Source organism: Rhopilema esculentum, unplaced genomic scaffold (genome assembly GCF_057945365.1).
Source record: "Rhopilema esculentum isolate cy_ngs unplaced genomic scaffold, ASM5794536v1 HiC_scaffold_34, whole genome shotgun sequence".
In the NCBI taxonomy this organism is placed as follows: Eukaryota; Metazoa; Cnidaria; class Scyphozoa; order Rhizostomeae; family Rhizostomatidae; genus Rhopilema; species Rhopilema esculentum.
In genome coordinates this window covers 1,442,986-1,463,475 of record NW_028300845.1, presented here as the reverse complement: position 1 = coordinate 1,463,475, position 20,490 = coordinate 1,442,986, and the positions used below count along the sequence as shown (strand labels likewise).

Genomic DNA, 20,490 nt, shown 5'->3' with positions numbered 1-20,490 from the left:
GTTTTCAGAAGAGGTGTTCAAAGTCTACGCTGGTCATTACATAAGAAGATAAGAAGGAGCTATGCGTTTTTTATTGAATATTCTTATCCACTGTAAGACCATGAATCAGAAACGAGGCTGTCAAGGATTGTTTTAAGTGTGTGTCATCATGCATTTACAAACAAAAGGAAAAGCAAGGTAACTTTTACTCTTTAAGTTAAAAATAAGAACACGATCTTACCTCACAGGGCTTATTATCGCGTGCAGTGATAAATAATCTGTGCAGTGATATGTCGTAACTGTGCAGTGATAAACTCAAATTTTGTGCAGTGATAAAACTAAAATGAAGAGATTTGGTATTGAAAATTGCAGCAACTACCAGTCGACCCATACAGCTTAAAAAAGTGCATTACAATATTAAAAACGTGCATTACATGTGTCATGATCAAATTTCTCTAGTATGTTTTCAGTATCTAGAAACTATTTGGTTTGTTTTATTCTAAATCTCCTCCTTTGAGATCTTTATTTTCATTGTTTAAACCTGGAACATTGTTAGTCTTCACATAAATCTCTTGCAAAAGCTGGGTTGAGTGGTGGCGTAATTCGATAATTGCACATAAGAAAATGTTGTACGCTACAGTCTGATGGGTGTGGTCATGAAAATATCCAGAAGGCATCACACAAATTTTCAGAAATAATGAATATGCTCAGTGATAAAAATTCTATAAAAAAACCCCTGTTACATTGCTTCAGTTCCCTATTTCAGTAAATGAATCAAACTCAGTAACAGCTCGCAATGAATAGGAATGATGCAGTGGAATATAATGGCATTTGTCGCTAAACATAGCTTATTATTCATTATACGAAATCAAAGTTGTTATGAAATAGAAAATCACCTCATCACTATGACTTGCTGATGTTGATTACAGGAGGTGGGCATGGCCTGTATGTTAAAAGTTGCCGTCCTCCGATTTCTGCCGGTTGGGACTTTCCAAGCTTGAATGAAAACTTGTTCAGTAGAAGGGCCAATACAATCTTCAGTTCCAACAAGGCGAAGCGATATCCAATGCACATCCGAGGACCACGTGAGAACGGTAAGTAGTAATACGGGAACAGAGGGTCATTTTCAGCTGCGAAAAAACAACAACCATTGTTATTCCACAACATTGTTATTAATAACTGGATGCAGAAGAAAACATGGCTGAACTCCCAACGTTCATCATCATCTTCACAAATCCCAACGTTATTGGTTTGATCAAAAATAAAAATAAACACGCTGAAGAGCTTTCTGATTTGAGACTGTAGATGTACGTGTACAATGCCTGCCAAAAGTTTCGGTACACTAACGTCTGTTTTCAAGAGGAAATTTAGCCATTCCGCTCCACCGTTTGAACAATGTTAGTTTAGGACAAAATGACGAAGGGGATCAAGAAGTATGTTTATGATATTTTTCCAAATCATAAACATTAGTCTGGGGGGAAGGGGTGCGGAAGTGGGAGCATTCGGGAACAGAATTGACAAATACGAAACAACATATATTGCTGGGCATTCCAAGGACTTTTCGCAGTGATTGTAGCCACGTTGTCTGATATGTTTACAAATTGTCTTCATGCTTGGATGATGATTAATGAGTTCTGGTTGTCATAAACCTGGTAAAGTGACCATTGGCCAAAAACTATCATTTAACCACTGGCCCCTTAAAACGTAGCACTTGTTCAAGAGGCCTTAATCAACATTGAATTGTTAAAGAATTAAATGTAAAATCAAACCTTGGTTAGAAAATCTGTCCGGGTTGAACTCTTCTGGATTTTCCCAATATTTTGGATTTTGATGCAGAGCACTGACATTAATCAGAAAATTGGTGCCAGGAGGAATAGTATATGGTCCTAGTTTATCTTCCTTCACAGACAAGCGTCCATAGGAGATAACAACAGGATAAAGCCTCATCGTCTCCTTGATACATTCATCAAGGGTTTTCATTTTGTCAATATCATCAAACGTTACATCAGTGGCGTCATTGAGGATTTCCCTTACTTCTTTTTTCACTCTTTCCTGAAATTCCTGGTGTTTGGCAAGGAGAAAGATAGTCCATGTAAATGTCAAGCTTGTTGTCTCGTGCCCAGCAAGCATGAAAGTAAACAACTGATGAAACAGATCCTTGTTGGATATTGTTGTTCCTGCATCTTCATACATTGTGATCAGAATCTGTAGGAGGTCATTCTTGTCAAGTGTTTCTCCTGGGTGAGTTGCCATCTCCTCCCTCCGTGATTTAATAACCTGCAATAGAAAAAATGAGCTTTTGACGATCAACATCAACCATTTATCCGAAGAAATCTTTATGATAACACCGATCCCATCATCGGGCGGGCACTTAAAAATTTTTGTACATGGCCACACTACTTTTTGGACCGCTTTTTGACAGAGTCAAGAAAAGTCGTTAACCTTCCTCTAGACAAAAACATCCCAGAAGGCAAAATTTCCTCACAAAACAATATAAAGTGGGCGTGATTTGGGTGTGTCGTATGAGCTTCTAATATTTTTCATGTACCTTCCTCCGGTCAGTGGCCGTGCGACCGTAATGTTTTCCTGACTCTGCTTTTTCACTCCAATTTGGAACGGATTATGTTTAACTCTCAAAATTCCGCAGCAGACATTAGATCATGTTGGTGTAGCACAGGTTGTATCTCTTCAAAATTTCTTTTAAAACGCAAATGAATAGAATATTACTATTGGAACTAGTTTTCCCGTACACTTAGAGCCCAAAGGCTGAAGTTCAAATGTAACACTGATTCTTTGTCAAAAGGAGAACTTTCAAGAATCATCAAGATTTACCTTCTCAATTAAACCATAGGATATTTTCTCGGCATCTCTCAGCATATCTCGCTCTTTGGAGGGCACGAGCTTGAAAGGCGGAAAAAGCTCCTCAAATGATTTACGCAAAATGTTGAAGCTGCCACCTAAGATGTGGCTCGATGCTTCACTTTCCTTGCTGTCACCCCTGAGCACACAGTTGAAATCATACCCAAATGCAGAGAGGCCAATCACGTCTAATGTCATGTCAGTAAATTTCTTCATCATTTCCATTTCAATCGGTTCTCCTTTGTTTTGCTCGATTTCCTTTTCATAAAACTGAAATAAAATCATTCAATAACATTGGATCGAACAGAGATAGCTGAATTTAACGTTGACTGAAATCAAGTCATCATTTAGTGGCATTGTGGCCGGGAGGACAGGGGGGCCGTGACCCCCTCTGCTTACAAAAGCTGACGGATTTTCGGAAAAATCGTTTATTTGTCGGATAACTCGATAACTTAGCTGTGGGTGATTCCTAAACTTTTAGCAATATAAATTACTTGAACTAAAGTACTTACCGTAAGTTTCGAAAGACAATTCACTTTTGTAAAGGAAATACTAGATTTCCACAAATCAAAATGATTTCTCGGGATTTACCATTATCTACCATAGAGTGATTTGCTGCTCGGATTTTGTTAGCTAAAATCCGAATTTTCAAGTACCAAATTTGGTTATGGAAATTGTTCAATATTGGTCATAAATTGAAGACCGGGACAGTGCCAATTTTGTGCCTGTAACCAGATTTTTGAAAATTTTGTGCTTTCCCCCAATGGATACTCAATTCAAGAATAAGAGCTATTGAAATTTGCTTCAAATTTCAATAGCTCTTATTGCAATTTCCGGTGAAGTTAAAACATTAGATTAAAAGACAAGACAACTAAGACCCGATAAAAGTGCATTTCAAATATCTTTCCAGCTAAGGCAAAATTTATGAGTTTTACTGTCCCATCCACTCTTCTTGCACTTACATGAAATGCTTCCATTTGATTGAAATAAACCAAAGAAATTTTGTGGGAAATTTTTTCATTCTGGCCCCCTCTAGAATTCATTCGCCACTACGCCCCTGTCATCACAACGACATTTAAAGATCAAATACTGTTTTAAACAGAACTAGTTATGAAAAAAAACGTCTTTTTCTTTAAAAGCCATAAAAATCGTTGTCTAACAGGGGCGGATAGACCGATCGGGCACATTGTACATCGGACATGGACAGAAGACCCGCATGCCAAAGGAAGCCAGGCTTTTTTGTTTCGAGCCTTTAGTTAAACGTAAGGGGTCGCCGTATTTCCTCTAATGAACGCCGCCCTCTGATAAACGCCGCCCTTTATTTAACGCCGCACCTTCAGCCAACCATTTGGAAAAAACGCCGTCCTCTATTGAACGCCGCATCTTGAAAAGCGGCGTTCATTAGAAAACACACCACTATTCGAAAGCTGTGAAAGTTTTTATCTCATAGAGACGAGAACTCTGACGAAGGCAGGGGTATTGACATTCCTTGACATTTCCATAACGTGAAAACATCTTTTGTGAACTTTCAAAAATTGTTCACACAATCTTTATTTCGTGTTTTTGGAAAAGAAAACATTGTTAAAAGTCTGCTTTTATCTTTTTTCATTTGAAACATTTTCATTTTGTATTTGACGCCGCCTCTGATAAACGCCACTCTCTACTGAACGCCGCATCCAAAATTTGGAGTTTGCAATAAACGCCGCGACGTTCTTTAGAGGAAATATGGTTGTCTAGTTCATGCGCAGAAGGCCGAAGAACCCTTCAGAACACAATATGTATGTTAGATGTACCAAATTTTGGAAGGACAGTAGACATGAAAAGGCATAATAATGTTCGAAAACAAGCCCAAAAACAACAGGTTTTTCAAAAAGGTGGACAAGAGTCTCTCCTGTACGATCTCAGAGCTCGCAATATTTCTTAGAAAATCACAAAATCTCTTAAATAAAGTAAAAAAAATTGATACAAATGATATGATAGTCTGAGACAAGAGCAGCAATTGAAAAAACCATTGAAAGAGCCAATGTTTATAATTTCCACAACATATAGGCAGAGGCAGCCGCTCCTTTTCTCTGACAGGCAACATCTTGAAATCATTTTCCAAATGATGTTTTCATGAAAACTTTCGCTGATCGATGCTAGATGCCCTTCCACTGACAAAAGCCACTCCAATTAATTTGTTAGAATTCAGCAATTTTTAAAACATTATTCTAAACAAAGAAGTCGATAAATCTCTAGCCATAGAAAACCCTACGTACCTGCAACAATTCACTGCCCTTTTCATTAAATATCGAGATAAATTTTCTCACGCTTGACAAAGAGAACGCTGGGTTAAGTGTTTTCCTCTGAGTTGCATGCGCCTTTCCAGAAGTTGTTAAAAGGCCGGTGCCAAGTGCAGGTAGAATTTTGAGAATTACATCATCCCGTCGGTATCTGCTACTGTTTGTCACCAATATCTGTTTTGCAAATTCTGGATCATTGATGAAGACAGTGGTGCCAGCTACAAGAACAGTTAGAACCATTAAGTTTAAAAAAATGGAGTGGCATGAGTTAATCAATGCAATGGACAGCCAATAAATAAACTGATTAAAGATCGTATCTCACATGCAACGTGTATATAGAAAGGGGTCAAGGGGGAGAGGGGTTTCTCAAAATGCTTATAGTATGTTGCTGCAATAGGATCGGAACAGTGAAAAGTAGACCATGTCAATGGAATTTACAGTGGAATCTCACAATTACAAACTTGGTTTGGAACAAGAAAAAAGTTTGTTATATATATATATAGAAAATGTTTTGAAGAATCCTAAACAAAAATAGGTCAGAATATCTCTTAGACCCTTCTTATAATTTTATTAGATTTGCATTAGAAAAGAAATAAAAAAACAACTTGTGGAGATATGATCAACATCATCATCATAACTGAAAGAGCTCAACTAGATCTGAGAATTAGAGAATACATGGATAATCCAGTATGAAATGTAGATTTTATAGACAGGGAGGTTCATTCGTGTGTTATTGAAATTCACCCAAAAGTATCCAAAATATCTAGCTGACACAAAATTATCAGCTAAAAAGTGTTGATACAGCCAAGAAGTATCAAAATGCAAAATCTTGTTGTTGAGAACACATAAGAGACCACTAACCAGGTTAGTTATTTAATTTCTGTTTCTGATATTGTAATGTGCTAGTTGAAATCAGGTGTCCAAAAGTATCAGATCACAAGATATATTGTTAAATCAAGTGTCCAAAAGTATCAGATCACGAGGAAAATTCTTAACCTAAATTATCTGATAGACCCTCTGAATACAAAAAATTCAAGTGATCACCCTGAGCTGTGCACCCTGAGATTGGGGGCATGCAGGGGCAGGGCCCCAAAACTTTTTACAATAAAATGATAATCTTTAAAAACCTTTAGCTGCTTATAAACTTCTTACACAATCTGGTTACAGTTACTAAACTCATAAATGCTTTTTATTTTTTCACTAAACTTCAGTCAGAGTAGGGACTCTTTTATTTCTAGCTGCAACGAATGCCATAGGTTTAGTCCAGTGTACCTGACTGTTTCTATTCCAAATAAATTTGTCTGTGGAATTGGAACCAGTACCAATTGCACAGTTAAAAGTGGTCATTGCTTCTCAGTGAGTCTATATTTTCTTCTCAACAAAAATTTTACAAACAAATTTAGGATTTAGATCAAGTTTGCTCTTACATAAATTTTTGTAAGCAACTGTAGGTTTCTTTGTTGAATGGTGACAGAATCTGATTTTATTTTAGATATTTAAAATTTGGTGATGCATCCTTGAAAGCAATTTTTAACGACCGTCTTCCTTGGATAATTATTGATTTTAATGTTAACCTTTTTATCGTGAAACATAAAATTTACAGAACAATAGTTCATAACTAGAGATAGCATAAAAAGGTTCCTAAACAGCATAAATAAGTCCTAACTGTCTTTAGCTTTTCTAGCTAAATGAATTTGGCAACTCTTGCAAATGCATGAAGTTTTTGACATGTTTTTGGCATATATTTTCAACTTAATACTTTCATGTCAATAGTTTTTAAGGGTATGTTGTGCCAATAATTACTGAAGAGTCAAAAACATAGAATGAGATTTTGCATCCTTTAGCTTCATGCTGTTTGTCAACAAACCATTTGGAAAGTCAATCAGCATCTGTTTATGTTGAATATTTTCACCTAAATCGCATGCAAAGAGTTGCAAGAGTTATTGTTGCAGATCTCAGTGTCATTTGTCAAAAAGAAAATTTAGTTTATCAATTTTTTGAATATGAGTATGGTGATAACCAGGGCCTCGACCTGGTTCGATAATTCTATTGTCTGTTGTCGCGCCCCACTTCCTGCGAACTATCACCTTTTGGAAATTCCTTTCAATGTAAATATGAATTCAAATGAATTCAAATGTAAATATGAATGTAAATATGAATATGAATTCAAAGTAAATATGAATGAGGCAAGTTTTACTTACTGAAAACAGAGTAGTCTTTGCAGATCTTCCCATACTTTCTGCCCATCTCAAGCAAAATACGATGTCTGTCGCCAACATTAGAGTAATTCAATGTATTCCCAATGATTGGATATCCTGTTGGGCCTGGTATTTTTCTGAGAGGATCAGTCAGCCATTTTATGACCTTTGAAATAGCAAAAATCACACAAAGGGCTGCATAGAATTCCCAGCTTGTCAAAAGAACTGCTAAAAGTGACATCCTTCTTCTTTCTTCAATCTTCCAACAGCAAAAACGTGAATTGGCAAATAATGTATAACAGTTTGATTGTCGGAGGACCTGTCCGTTGCTCCTGCTCTCGAGTACACAGGCAAAATCGCTGTGTCATGTTTATGGTAAATGGCGAAACGATTGGCTAATTTTGTGAAACTTGATCACATGTTAAAGAATCAAACAAACAACAAAACAAACAAGCACTCCCGTCCCGAGCTCCGTAGTGTCAAACCTTTGACATTTAGAGTATGACCTTTCACCTGTCGAGGCACTTTGGGAGATCAGTTTACGACTCAAAAACCAGACTTTTCAAGCGGGGAAAAAGGGTCTTGAGGGCAAAAGGAAAACCCAGAAATTTAGGAAAAAATTGAAAGCAGTAAACTTTGTCTCAAAGGGATTGCAAATGTCACCCCAATGCAAAAATCTTGCCTTGCCCTTGCCAAAAAAATCAAGCAACTATAAAAGATTGCCCAACATTGTCATTGTTGGACGATGCTTCATGACCAAACGAATAATAAAGTGTCAGAACATTTGAAATGACCAAGCGCTGCCGTACAGCTTCTACAGTTACTCTGTTTTTTCTTCAAATTTTAACTACTGCTCTTGTGTGAGTCCAGGGTCGTCGCGAGGCAAGCCTTGTTGGGAGAGGGTATGGGCTACGAATTTAGCAGACTCAAAAAAATTACCTAAAACTCTTAATTTACTGACCTCTGCAACAAATTTTGTCAATCCACTCCGTGGGATTGCACTAATTCGCACTTCCATTTTTATATGATACTGACGGACTTTAAAAATAGTTTTGTCAAATCTGTATATCGGGAAGGACAAAGGATATAGTTACTAACCGCGGCAGCACCATGGTTGCCACCGGAGGACTAGAAAATTTTCAAATTTTGATGCTTCCAGTTCCCTGAAAATGCACTCTTTTAAGTAAGTTTTACTAAAGCAATCCTCCTAATCTCATTGAAAATTATTTGATTTTTGCGTACGAATTGAACTGCAGATAAAAACAACTGGTACAATTTCGCTGTGATCTTGAAAAATATCATGTTGTCACGTTACTTCTAAAGCTAGGTAACAAACACCACTGGTTGTAAATTTAGATCCCTCTTTCAATCTTGGCAGTCCTTTTGAATGTGAAAATATCTGGAGCTCATTGTGAATTGCAGTTGACGCTTCTACCGAGAAACTTTAGGGGCAATAGACACAAGGCACAATTTTACCTAAGGAGGGCCTGGATTTTTCGATTAAGTGCCAACAAGAAATCTTGAAAACATTAACGCTTAGTTTGTTTGCCGTCATTCATATAAAAGAATATCATATTTAACCAGCAGAGCAACTACCTTTGCTTGATCCTTTATTGATTTCAAGAAATGAAGGTCTCTGAACTACCCAACTATTTCTTCCACAGAGCAGATTTTACCTTTAGTTTCCTATTGAGATACTATTGGGAGGGGGAGCAACATACCCCCACTCTCCACACCCCCAGTCGCAGAACCCTTGTGTGAGTCAAACATGTTTTAGAGATGCTTTACGAATGAGAACAAAAATGAGAACAAAGGAGATGTTTTACGAAATGTTTCATGGACATCAAATCTGGTAAAACATCGGAAACATCGTTGTAGGATGATGTTTTATGCCAATGGGCCAGGGCTTTAGTGAGTTCCTATCTAGCAGACATAGAATAAATTCTAAATCTTTCTAGCTTTCTAGCCCTTCAAAAAGCTAAAATCATTCTAGCTTTCAAAACTACTAAACTAGTTTTCATTTTTTGGCGTCAATTTTCATTAGGGCAACTCCCCTGTTTTACAAAGTGATGTCTTGAAAACTTCACAATGAGAATACTTTGCATTGTGTATCTAATCTTTTTCGGAAACCTTTCCATACAATAAATCTTGTCTTGGTGAAAAACAACAGACGTATCAGTAATAATAAAAGAACAACAGAATCCTGAAAAGACCAATACTTGCTATCAACTGGCAAATTTTGTTAATAAAAGTAGCAATGATGGCAAGCGTTTCGTAGTCTTCAAGCAAAGCAGTTATGGTTGCTCACGCTACAGTTCAACTAGATATCGGTGCTACACCCTCATCAAAATATCATTACATTTTTGTAGCAAAGAGTTACTGTGCAGTCTTCTATTTGATTTCTTCTTCGAATTACGAACTCTTTCATTTATTTCAAACCAACGTGGTTCGCTTCAGCCTTGATTTTGCCCATTCGACGAAATCATCTATCAGCACCGGCCAGGCCCCTGTAAAAATAAATGTCTATCCATTTTAAGCGAATTCTTTATCAGTGTCTTTCAAAAGAACTTTAAACTTTAGAGTCATAAACTGTCAGGGTGGCGTCATATCTTTGAAGGACTGTAAAATTTTGGCAAAACCTTACATCGCTAAGTGCTTAAGAAAGAGTAACCGATTGAATGAACAAATGAACAAATGAACAAATTATTCCCCTACTTTAAAGCTTCTTCGGCGTAGTGCAGGGCAGGCGTGTCTGCTCCTCATTACTAGTACATCCTTACTTCCTTCCCAACAACAACAGGACAACCAGTGGCGTACCCAGGGCTCCAGCAGAGGGGGGGGGGGGGGGGGTCTGGGGCGTAGCCCCCAAAAAAGAATGGACCACGCCCTTCAAACACTCGCAAATGCGGGGAAACGCCCTTTTTGCAAATTTTCCCCCATTATTTAATTCATTTTAGCTACGGTAAATAGCAAAGTATTTTACAATTGTTATTGACACAAGCATACAATATACTACCCCCCCCCCCCCCAATGAGTTTTACATCGTTTTTGGACAATACTCGATTACCATATTTTAGAAAAGTGGGGGGGGGGTCCGGACCCCACTATTCCCCCCTTGGGTACGCCACTGAGGACAACTAGAAAGCTGTGCAAAACATAGCAGTTAACTTTTTCAAGATACCTCAATACATGCTGCACCAAATAGCATTTCAAAATAAAACAATAACATATCTTTTCTTACCTTCCTCGTCATAATTGCTCATATCATCGGATATCATATTACTAAAGTCAAGGAGAAGGTTCCACGTGTCCCTTGGTATTGAATGCTTTTCATTTTCCTAAAAATAAAAGGTTATTAAAAATATCAGGGTACAAAAAACTTGTTTAAATATTGGTGAAGTAATGCAAAGGTCTGCTATAAATGTTGCACAAACGTCACTCACTACACTTATTGTTGACAAAGAAAGAAAGAAATTGGGAATGAAGCCTTACTGTCAGAAATTGAACCCAAAGGTCCAAGAACTTGAATCTGCCTTTTAAAACAATGTTCCAATAAGCAATAGCAATCTCCAAATCTAAAAAGAAAACAGCCAAATACTTTTTAATTACACAGCCTACCAAGCAGTCACATTTAGATTTGTTTCTGTTATCATAAAACTACTGCAGTTGAATTCTGGAATTCAAATACAAAAGAGCTGGCAATACATAAAATTTGAACATATAAGAAATTGTATCTCAACTCTTGGCAGAAACATAAGTGAACAGGTAGAAAATGATAAAACTTTTGAAAATACAAGTTGCCAAAGGCAATAAATATTCTATCTTCAAGCCTTCAGAGAGCTACTGTTACCTGAGTAACTGACTCTCAAACTAACATAACAGTCTTACATAGATTTAATGAATATTTGCAGTTTTATGATTCAAAATCATTGAAAAAAATTGGCAACTAATCACAACTGGCCAACTAACCTAATCCTTTTTGTTCCACATTTTTTGCAAAATTGAATGTAAATTGATACAAATCTTTAAATTTGTTTTTATCTGACAGTTCCTTGTCTATTCTTGGAAGAGTTCTTTTTAAACCATCCAAAGAATCAGTACTGAAAAATAAGTCATTATTTCAGGATTTTCAACTTTACAAAATATGTACTTATTACAAAATGTTTACAAGTTTTTCATTCAATTAAAACAAAGCCTTTTTGTTTCATGCAGGCAATCACCCCCACCAACACCATTATTGAAACATTGATGCAAGCTATTGACTACCTTTAAAAAAACAGGTTTCACCCTCAAGACACATCAAGAGCATTAACTGAAAAGTTAGCTCCTACAAACACTGGTATTCCTGAATGAAAGGTCAAGTTGCTAATGAAAACAAAGCATTATTGCTTCATTTTTTAACAAATTTTTGACACTACAAACAAATTTTAGCTCATTTTAAGGAAATACAATAATCACACCAAGTTATCTCCCTCTGTTATTGGTCCTCTTAACATTCCGTAATATACACAGTCAACTTTACACTAGGTTACAGAAAGTTCAGTTTAGTTCATTTATAATTTAAAATTCTCCACATACAATTTAAAATTCTACAGTACATGCAAATAACTAAACTACATAGATAGAATACATAATTTTACAAAGGCTTAATTGAAAGCCTAAAGACAAATGTAATTTTGATGGGGAAAGAACATTCCAAAAGTTGAACAACCTACAGCATCATTAAATCTAAATCAAAAACTTTTCACTATGACATGACTGTCTTAACTCACCCTAAATCTAACATGCCATCCGTAAATTCTTTTCTAGTAAATTCACACTGCACAGCAGCCTTGAACTTCCAACAAATCAAAAGAATATCAAAGCTTGCTGGATCTAATCTTAGATCATCACAAAATCTGCTGATTCCTTCTACCAAAATTTTCTCCTCGTTTGGATCTATAAAACAATGGTAAAACCTCAGTATCAGTATTTTGGATATCTTCAAAATAGGCCTTAATCCTCTGGTTTTCAACCTATGTGAACTGACCCATATAAGTTTGTTGGTAGATTATGAATATTCATATGTTTACTTAATAAAGCAGCAATGTTGTGTCAATGTAAAATTTCTTTTAAAAAAAATACTGATGCCAAAACAACTGGCAGTTAAACTAAATTCAGGAATACTTAAACAAGCTGCTTTATTTTCACTTGGACTCGTCCACAAAATTTGTTCTAAAATACACTTTCACTTTCATGCTTTCAAACAATTTTGCCACCATGCCTTTTAGATTGACTTTAATTCACTAATTTTCTTGCAATTGGTTGAAAGGCTTAATCCAGAGTATTGGCATTTCTATGTTTAAACCATTGTATGTAACTGCCTTAAAATGGGGATTTGGAATTTATATTGCAATTTAAAAAATATTGAAACAAACCTTTATATTTCTCAAAAAGTGCATTCAGTTTCTTCTTATCTACAGATGGTTTTGACTCCCTGTAATACTTTTCAGGATGTTGGAAATAGCTATCAGTAGAAACATCCATACGCCATTCATGCATACTCAAACAGTGGATGGCAGTTTTTTCTCCTGTGTTTGTGAAAGCAATGAACTGCCTTACTTTTTCTTTTTGGGACGTTTTGAGTTTATTCTGACAAAAAAAGGGATTATTACATTTCCCATAAAACATAAATATGAGCAAATCATCAATATTATATTTATACTGTGATGTTTCACATAATGATCACCATTTATAACAAGGGTGAGCAACCTACAGCCTGCAGGCAGAAATCTGGCCCATGAAGATAATTTTTGTGGCCCACAAGATGAAAGATCATATTATTTTTTTGGTTAGCAAGGATGATATTCTGAGCGGTCACAAAAATTGAATGAAACATATGGATTCATAATGAGATTATGATCTTCAAAACCAGGAATCAAGGAAATATTTAGTTGTTATCCGTTGCAACATATTCTTTATGCTCCATTTTTGTGTACGAAGAACTAAGTTTATAAAAAATATGCATATATAGACTCTTTCCCGTAACGTTTTTGCTATGCAAGGCATGCTTGTTTCTCTGTAATTAGTGTGCCAATTTATATTGCTTGCAGCCAAGTAATGATGATGACTATTTAATGAAGGCCCAAGCAGAATCCTGAACGCTTCCAGGAAATACTGCAAAGGCAATAAAGTGCACATTATGCATCTTTCATGGTTTTGACTTCAAAAAGCAAAAGCCCAGAAAAGGATTTTCACAGCCAAGTTATTTAATCTCAGGCTAATAGCTTAACCAACTGAAAAATAACCAGCTAAAAATTAGTTAATCAAAAAAGGCTGATTATAGCACATAAAACAGAGGGAGTCTACAACAGCATTTTAAGAGTACCAGCATTTTTCGCACACAGTGACAGGATACCTACCTTTAAAAGATGAAAGGGATCACATTTTTCACGATTTTGCAATGTCTTAATATTCAGCCTAATGGAGCCCATACTGGATAATATAGAGTTTACGAACATTAATAGCCTGGGCTAAAAGACTAAACGCTGATTGATGGATAGTACTATGCTTCCCTTGGATGTTTTCTCCAAACCCTACAAAATATCAGTTTTCCACTTCCACTGTAATAGTCATATCTTGTAAACCCAGTTGAAAGGTACCTATGTAACAAGGAGGTTTTTGATTGTAGTAATTGCATTAAAATATTATTTTTTATTATTATTATTATTATCATTATTACAAGACTATCATATTCCCTTTTCTTACATTTGGCCTGCTTAAAGAAAAGGCTTGAAGTATCTGGCTCATTCTCCAAAAAGGTTGCACACCACTGTGTTATGGATCTATAGACTATGTTGATGTTTTCTTATAAATTTTTCTTGAATTTTTGTAAGTGAAGTTGTTTTTATGATCTTATTTACCATGCAGATGTTGTGCAAGGTATAAATGAAGATTATGCAAAATGATAAAACTGGACAGGATTAACAGGGTCGATGACATGTTTTGCAGGCCCTGGGGAAAAACAAAAAGACATGGCCCCCTGTGAGGGAAGCAAGCATAAACTATTTGCAACCATGCCCTTAAGATTTAGCTTTAATTCACTAATTTTCTTGCAATCGTTTAAAACACTTTACTATTTTTAGGCATAATTCGGTTACTTTTAGTTATTTCCATTTTAAAACAGAATCTGTATCTTACGAGGCCCTCTAGACCTCAAGGCCCTGATGCAATTTTCCCTCTGGCCCCCTCTTGACGTCCTGATGATTAAGGATAGATAATCACCATTACAATTTTGTTTAATGCATTGATGAGTCTTGATTTCATGTGTGCAGTAGTCCAAGTTGATTAAATAGGTGAGTTCAAACAACTTTGCTTTATATTTATGTGTCTTTAGCTAAATTTATGTTTTTTTTGTCCAACAGCTAAAAGATATTTGCATAAAATAAAAATGTCAGGCAAGACCTTTAACCTAGTGATAAAAAACTAGCTGCAAAAAATCAACAGTGCATCTCAAAACAGGTATACCAAATTCAATACACTGAGAAAACTGAATCATGGCTTTGCTTTTCTCGACACATGTAAGGATGTTTTGAGGCTTAATTGCAAACAAACAGGATGGCAATACAATGACATTTCGTTCATTTATCTGCATGCATAGATAGCGTTACAATTGAAAAATATTTCTTCTGTTGACAAGTTTACTAAGAAAGATTCTTGATACTTTTGTGTGTTCAAATAGTCCACTTGTTCAAATAGTTGTGATTTCTGCTCGTCTTATCTAAATGCGATAGCTGAAGTTCAAATCTAAAATACAATCGGTACCAATCTTGGTGTTTGAGTACCTCCGGGAGGTTTCATATATTCATTCGAAGACAGTCTGTTGTTTAATGAACTTACCATTTTCTCCTTCAACTTGAATTAACACCAGCTCACTTTAGCCAAGCCCTGACATTATAACAAACTTCCTGGACTTTACTTGGCGCTGTACTAAATGACAAATCCAATCTGATGTTAGATTTATCGTCGCCCATCAACGCGCCATTTTGATTTCCTAAATGAATGTCAGAATCCGCTGTGCAGGAGGCAGTGAAGATTTTCCTTCGTTGTATTGTCCACCGCAATTTCGCAAAACGCGAAAGAAGCGAAAAGGGAAATTCTGTTTTTTAGATTGTTAACCAAAGTATCAAATCGATAAATTTTTGCTTGAAAACTTGGCATTATCATCGTGAGGGTAAATTTACATGATCTAGTAAAAAAACTTATGGGGCAAAAAAGGCTCACCGAGAGGGGGCATTGAAGGGCCGTAAGGAAAGAGGGGGCTGCTGGTGGTAATTAAACTGTCCCTATTAAAACTATGAATCTCAATTACATAGTAATTTCAAACCATATCCATACCGAGAAAGTTTAACAATTCATGTTCAGATCCAAATAAAAAGCATTTTACGTTTTCTGCATTTGATATGAAGTGTTCGAAGCATCGGGCCAGTTTATCTTCTACATTTATATGTATATACCTATTTTTTATCTCAACTCATAGGAATATCCAGGGTAACAGGGATGTGCCATTATAGTTTTCATGATTATATTAAACATTAGCATTATCATTATTATCCTCAATTAGGCTACTTTAAAAGGGATGTCTGTTGCAAACCTAAACTAAACTCTTTGTTCATGTTAAGTCGTGAATTCAATCTGAGACGTAATAAGTCTGACAAGCAATCATCTTTAGACAGTTTTTCAATATACTTACAAAATCTAAAAGAGCAAAAATTTTGTTCAAATCAAGTTAATCAATTTTGTAGTTCTAGTACCTTCATAAGAGCGCTAAATGGGTTCAAAAGATAAGGAAGCTTAGGGAAAACCTCGAAAGTAAAGATGAGGAGATTCGATGGAAGGCAGCAAAGGGACCTGAATCTAGTAGCGAGGCCTTTATTAAGGAGTTTTAAGCCCACATTTCAAAAGCAATTTATGATAACGTGGATGGTAGGATCAAAAGCAATTTATCGGTCTGCATATTTAATAAGACACTTAATCACAAATTAATCACATTAATAGAATGATCAAATTAATCACAAAGTATAACATTAATCACAGAAACTGCTTCAAAACAAGTATTTGAATCTTTGACCACGTTTAATCGCATATGTTATTGAGAAGTGCAATATTTAGAATGTCCCTTTCACACTTTTCCAAACGTTTCATGAACACGTTCGAAAATCTGCAAAAGCACTCTCGAGAACATGAACGAAAGAACAACAAACTTTTTTAAGTACCCTGTGGATGGAGCAAAAATTAAGGCCTCATTATGATGCCGGAGTCACTGAAACAACCATTGCTGTTTTTGTTGCCCAAATGCCACTGAAGTTGATCTGACGGAAAACCACGCCTGATGGCAGTCATTTTTCATTCTTTTTTCGTTGAATGCTGTAAGGACGGGTTCATACATCTCCGGCTGTTGCCAGTGGCGTACCCAAGGGGGGGAATGGAGGGGTCCGGACCCCCCCCACTTTTCTAAAATATGGTCCTCGAGATTTGTCCAAAACCGATGTAAAACTCATTGGGGGGGGGGGGGGTAGTATACTGTATGCTTGTGTCAATAACAATTGTAAAATGCTTTGCTATTTACCGTAACTAACATGAATCAAATAACGGGGAAAAATTCGCAAAAAGGGCGTTTCCCCGCATTTGCGAGTGTTTGAAGGGCGTGATCCAAACATTTTTCTGGGGGCTACGCCCCAGGCTCTCCCACTTTTACAGCCCTGGGTACGCCACTGGCTGTTGCAGTTGCAACTGTAACATTTATGGGAAATTATTTATATCATATTCTTGCAATTTCCCTAACTAAAGTTTGATAATCAAGTTCTATATTTCCGGAACTTCGGGGTCGGGCTATGTACGTTGCCTAGATCGTCACATTTAAATGACATTTCTTGGGAGACAAGAGGTGTTTCCTCCGGAAAAAGATGTTTTCAACAGAAAAAAAGGGCGTGGTCCAAAGGGCGCAGTCCCTGACATCCTTTTTGTCCCCCCCCCCCACATATCCCAGGCTGGAGCTACCACTGAGTTCTAACGCAATGAAGCAATAAAATTCGGGCAAGATCCATGCTAAGCTCACTACACGTTTTGTTTCCACTAAACCCATTGAAATTGTATCTGAGTAAGAGAAAGTGTCAACCTTCATTGTAACAGTTGTTTTTAGCTCTGAAATCTGTCCATTGAAAAGCAATCAAATGGGATCTGGATTGGTTTTTGCACGAGTTGCCGGTGACGCTTATTACCCTATCCTTATGAAGCTGCTTGATAGTCTTGAAAACGTGTGACAGTAAACCGAGTGTGTCACTGTAAACAGAGCTACTTGGGTCTTAATTTTATCGAATAATTTTGCATAATAGGGTCTAATTTGATCTGATATGATTTGATCTAATTTGACCAGTAGTGCGACATTAAGCGGTATGATTATAAGTGGAGTTGACTATATACTGTTTTTGTGTCTATACACTCGTTTTGCTTTATACACGGTCTCCTTTTAGTGTCTAGACTACGTACTATATACTCTTTCTGGTGGATGATATAGAGTGTATTGTATAAATTCCTGTAGGTTTTCAAGCTTGTGTTTCCAGGTGAAAACTGTCTTATCGATAAGTCTTTTCCAAAATATGGGACTACGCCCCATCGGGGCATTGCTCAAGACATGTTGTTCTGTTGTTGTCATAAATAAGCTGGCATAATTTGGGGCAAAGGGAAGAGCCCTATGGCACTGCTTCCAGGGAGGTTTATAGAATTTACCTCCCCTAGATGGCAAAAACTCCTCGTTTTTGAGATGAAATATTGTTCAAAGCGCCATTTAACAGTACTCAGCCTCAGCTTATTCTTAACTTTTGACCAATTTTTTTTTACTCGTTCTTAACTTTATAAAATTGTTCTTATAAAAAAGAGTGTAAAAGCAATATAATTATGTTTGAGATTAAACATCACCATTTGTTGTATTTTATATGCAGTCGGGTGGTTTCCCCTTAATGATTTTTTATTGCATTAAGGGAAGCTTGGATACCCTCATCTTGAGAAATAGTGATTTTACATCTAGTGTAACAAAATCAATGGGATGCTAGTGTGCAAATCAATGAGATGCTAGACTCCAGGATGGAGAGTTGCCTCACTCATTAAACAACTTTATCTTGCTCGTCTCCCTAAGGTTGGGCAAAGACATCGATGAACTTGTGAACACAGTAAGCAAGGGCCCAAGTGGGTACAGCTCAGCTATTGCTTTGTGTTACCAGAATCTAGGGCCACTTTCCCACATTTTCAAATTTTACCAGGACAAGATTTTTCTGGAGGGCAAATATGCAGCCCCCCCCCCTTCAACAAAAAGTGACGCCCAAGTGTACGTTGGAGGTGTCGTTGTGGCTGGAACTACAAACGACACCGAGCAGGGATGGAACTACAAAGTTGTAATTTTCCTGTTAGGAGCCTTTTGCAAACATCATGACGTCATCATCTAATGTATCTGTCCATTTTGACTAGTTTACTTGTTTTTCGTGGATCGTTGTTTAATCTGAATTTGATGAGTAAAGAAATCTGTCATATAGTTTTTAGCTAGTCCACGATGGCTATTTTGAAATTAATCCTTTTTTGAGTGGGCAGCCACTTAAGTTTCTCAACAGTGGTCCTTAATGCTCATGGCCTGGCAAGTCACAGATCAACCTAGCTGCTCTCTTTTGAAGCTTCATCAGGCACTGGTTAATAATTCAGTGCTGCATCTGAAATAACCGGCTGCTCATTCATCTAACGATAATATCGTTAGCAAATAAATTTAGTACCAGAATGAAAATATAATGGTTAAAAACACGACGTTTCGAGCATGTACCTGTTATCAACCATGTACTCGCATGACTTGATAACCATATGTCTGATCTTCAATATCAAATAAAGATGCAATTTATGAGTAGTGTGTTGCAGATCTGTAAACATTAAAACTTATTGAGGACAGATAAAGAAAGAAAGATTGCCCAAATTGGCTGTTGGTGTCGTTGCGGCTGATGATGATGGAACACATAAGTCATCTAACTTAGGATTTAATCATAGTGAACCAATTTCAGTCTTTTCCTGTGGTGGATAGTAGCCTATGTCGTCTACAATCCCAGAAAAATCGTTGAGACAAAATGCAATTTTAACAATGCTCTTCCTTATGTTGCCCCTGTTAATTCGTATCCCTCTTTTTCCCCGAATCAATGTCTGTTAAGTGGTTCTATATATGTGCTTCAAAAACATGCATTCAATGTTGAATCGGGGGAGGGAAAAAGAATTTTCAAGAGGAAGAAGAAACATCACATGTTTTTTAAAATCTCAGCTATTTTTGTCTCGGAATTGTACGTGGATAGTCAGGCTACTCGAAAAGACGTACGTTCTAATCATCTCAGGCATGGGAGAAGAGGGTGGCTCAAATTGCTCAAATTGGGAAGCGACAGCCCTGCTCATGATTTTGTCATTAGCAATACTGACCTATTCATATTATGTGGCTGAGTAGTGGCTGGTGCACACAGCTTGCAAATTTCTCAGTAAAAAATGGAGAAATAAGCCAAGACGTGAAGGTGTTCAATAAGTGTAAAACCTTTGTCAATCATGTTTTCTTATGAATAAGAGCCGGTTTTTTCACACAGTCTTTGTTGGTCTACATTTACCTAAGCTCTCATCTAAAAAAATTATTTTTATTTCTTTCGTTTTATCTTAACGTACCAGTCAATTTTCCATAGTTGACATTTGCATTTGTATATAGAAGGCTAGAAGACTATTTGTTAATCACGATGGTGTAAAAATAATAACGATATTTACAAAGATTTAGCTGGATGGAAAATTGGAAAAATATTTTCAAGATTTTGAATCCTGTTATTGATGCATTTGAATGCAGCTTGTAATGTGAAGTTTTGTTGACATGATTTCCTTAAATTGTCATTTGATAATGATTAATAACTTCTGAATGTCGCGCAACATTATTGCTTTTTTAACCTCGAACGCAGTCTCTCACTGTCTCTCGAAGTCTCTTGAAGTCTCTCGCAGTCTCTCGCGGTCTCTCGCGGTCTCTCGTGGTCTCTCGCGGTCTCTCGCGGTCTCTCGCAGTTTTTCGCAGTCTCGATCACAAAAGTCGTTCCAACTTTAATGAATGGAGTCACATTTTGTACACAAGCCAGGGGAAT

At 36.7% G+C, this 20,490-nt stretch overlaps 2 protein-coding genes across 3 annotated transcripts; both read right to left on the bottom strand.

Moving 5' to 3' along the window:
• Positions 1 to 125: 125 nt before the first annotated feature.
• Positions 126 to 8,784, bottom strand: LOC148957341 (cytochrome P450 4c21-like). Of its 2 annotated transcripts, XM_089115580.1 has the most exons (6): positions 7,322 to 8,784; positions 5,097 to 5,338; positions 2,812 to 3,108; positions 1,749 to 2,256; positions 876 to 1,109; positions 126 to 317 (listed from the first exon to the last, which is right to left on the bottom strand). In XM_089115580.1, exons 1-5 carry the CDS (start codon positions 7,557 to 7,559, stop codon positions 883 to 885), a joined length of 1,512 nt encoding a protein of 503 aa, XP_088971706.1. In that variant the 5' UTR covers positions 7,560 to 8,784; the 3' UTR covers positions 126 to 317; positions 876 to 882. The 2 variants fall into 2 exon arrangements, with proteins under 2 accessions (XP_088971706.1, XP_088971705.1); XM_089115579.1 differs by having other exon boundaries at positions 126 to 1,109.
• A 735-nt stretch (positions 8,785 to 9,519) lies between these two features.
• On the bottom strand, positions 9,520 to 15,372 carry LOC135684496 (DCN1-like protein 1). The gene is made up of 7 exons (XM_065200077.2): positions 15,197 to 15,372; positions 12,736 to 12,949; positions 12,091 to 12,256; positions 11,288 to 11,418; positions 10,811 to 10,893; positions 10,560 to 10,656; positions 9,520 to 9,825 (listed from the first exon to the last, which is right to left on the bottom strand). Exons 1-7 carry the CDS (start codon positions 15,197 to 15,199, stop codon positions 9,752 to 9,754), a joined length of 768 nt encoding a protein of 255 aa, XP_065056149.1. The 5' UTR covers positions 15,200 to 15,372; the 3' UTR covers positions 9,520 to 9,751.
• Between the last annotated feature and the right edge of the window lie 5,118 nt (positions 15,373 to 20,490).

Excerpts from the sequence above, each read along its gene's own strand:
- LOC148957341 (XM_089115579.1), bottom strand. The coding sequence starts at position 7,559 with ATGTCACTTTTAGCAGTTCTTTTGACAAGCTGGGAATTCTATGCAGCC. Across the intron at positions 3,109-5,096 it reads AGGGCAGTGAATTGTTGCAG|TTTTATGAAAAGGAAATCGA; the intron begins GTACGTAGGGTT and ends ATTTTATTTCAG. Across the intron at positions 2,257-2,811 it reads CCTATGGTTTAATTGAGAAG|GTTATTAAATCACGGAGGGA; the intron begins GTAAATCTTGAT and ends TTTCTATTGCAG.
- LOC135684496 (XM_065200077.2), bottom strand. Across the intron at positions 10,894-11,287 it reads TGTGGAACAAAAAGGATTAG|ATTTGGAGATTGCTATTGCT; the intron begins GTTAGTTGGCCA and ends TTTTCTTTTTAG. Across the intron at positions 9,826-10,559 it reads GAGCAATTATGACGAGGAAG|GGGCCTGGCCGGTGCTGATA; the intron begins GTAAGAAAAGAT and ends TTATTTTTACAG.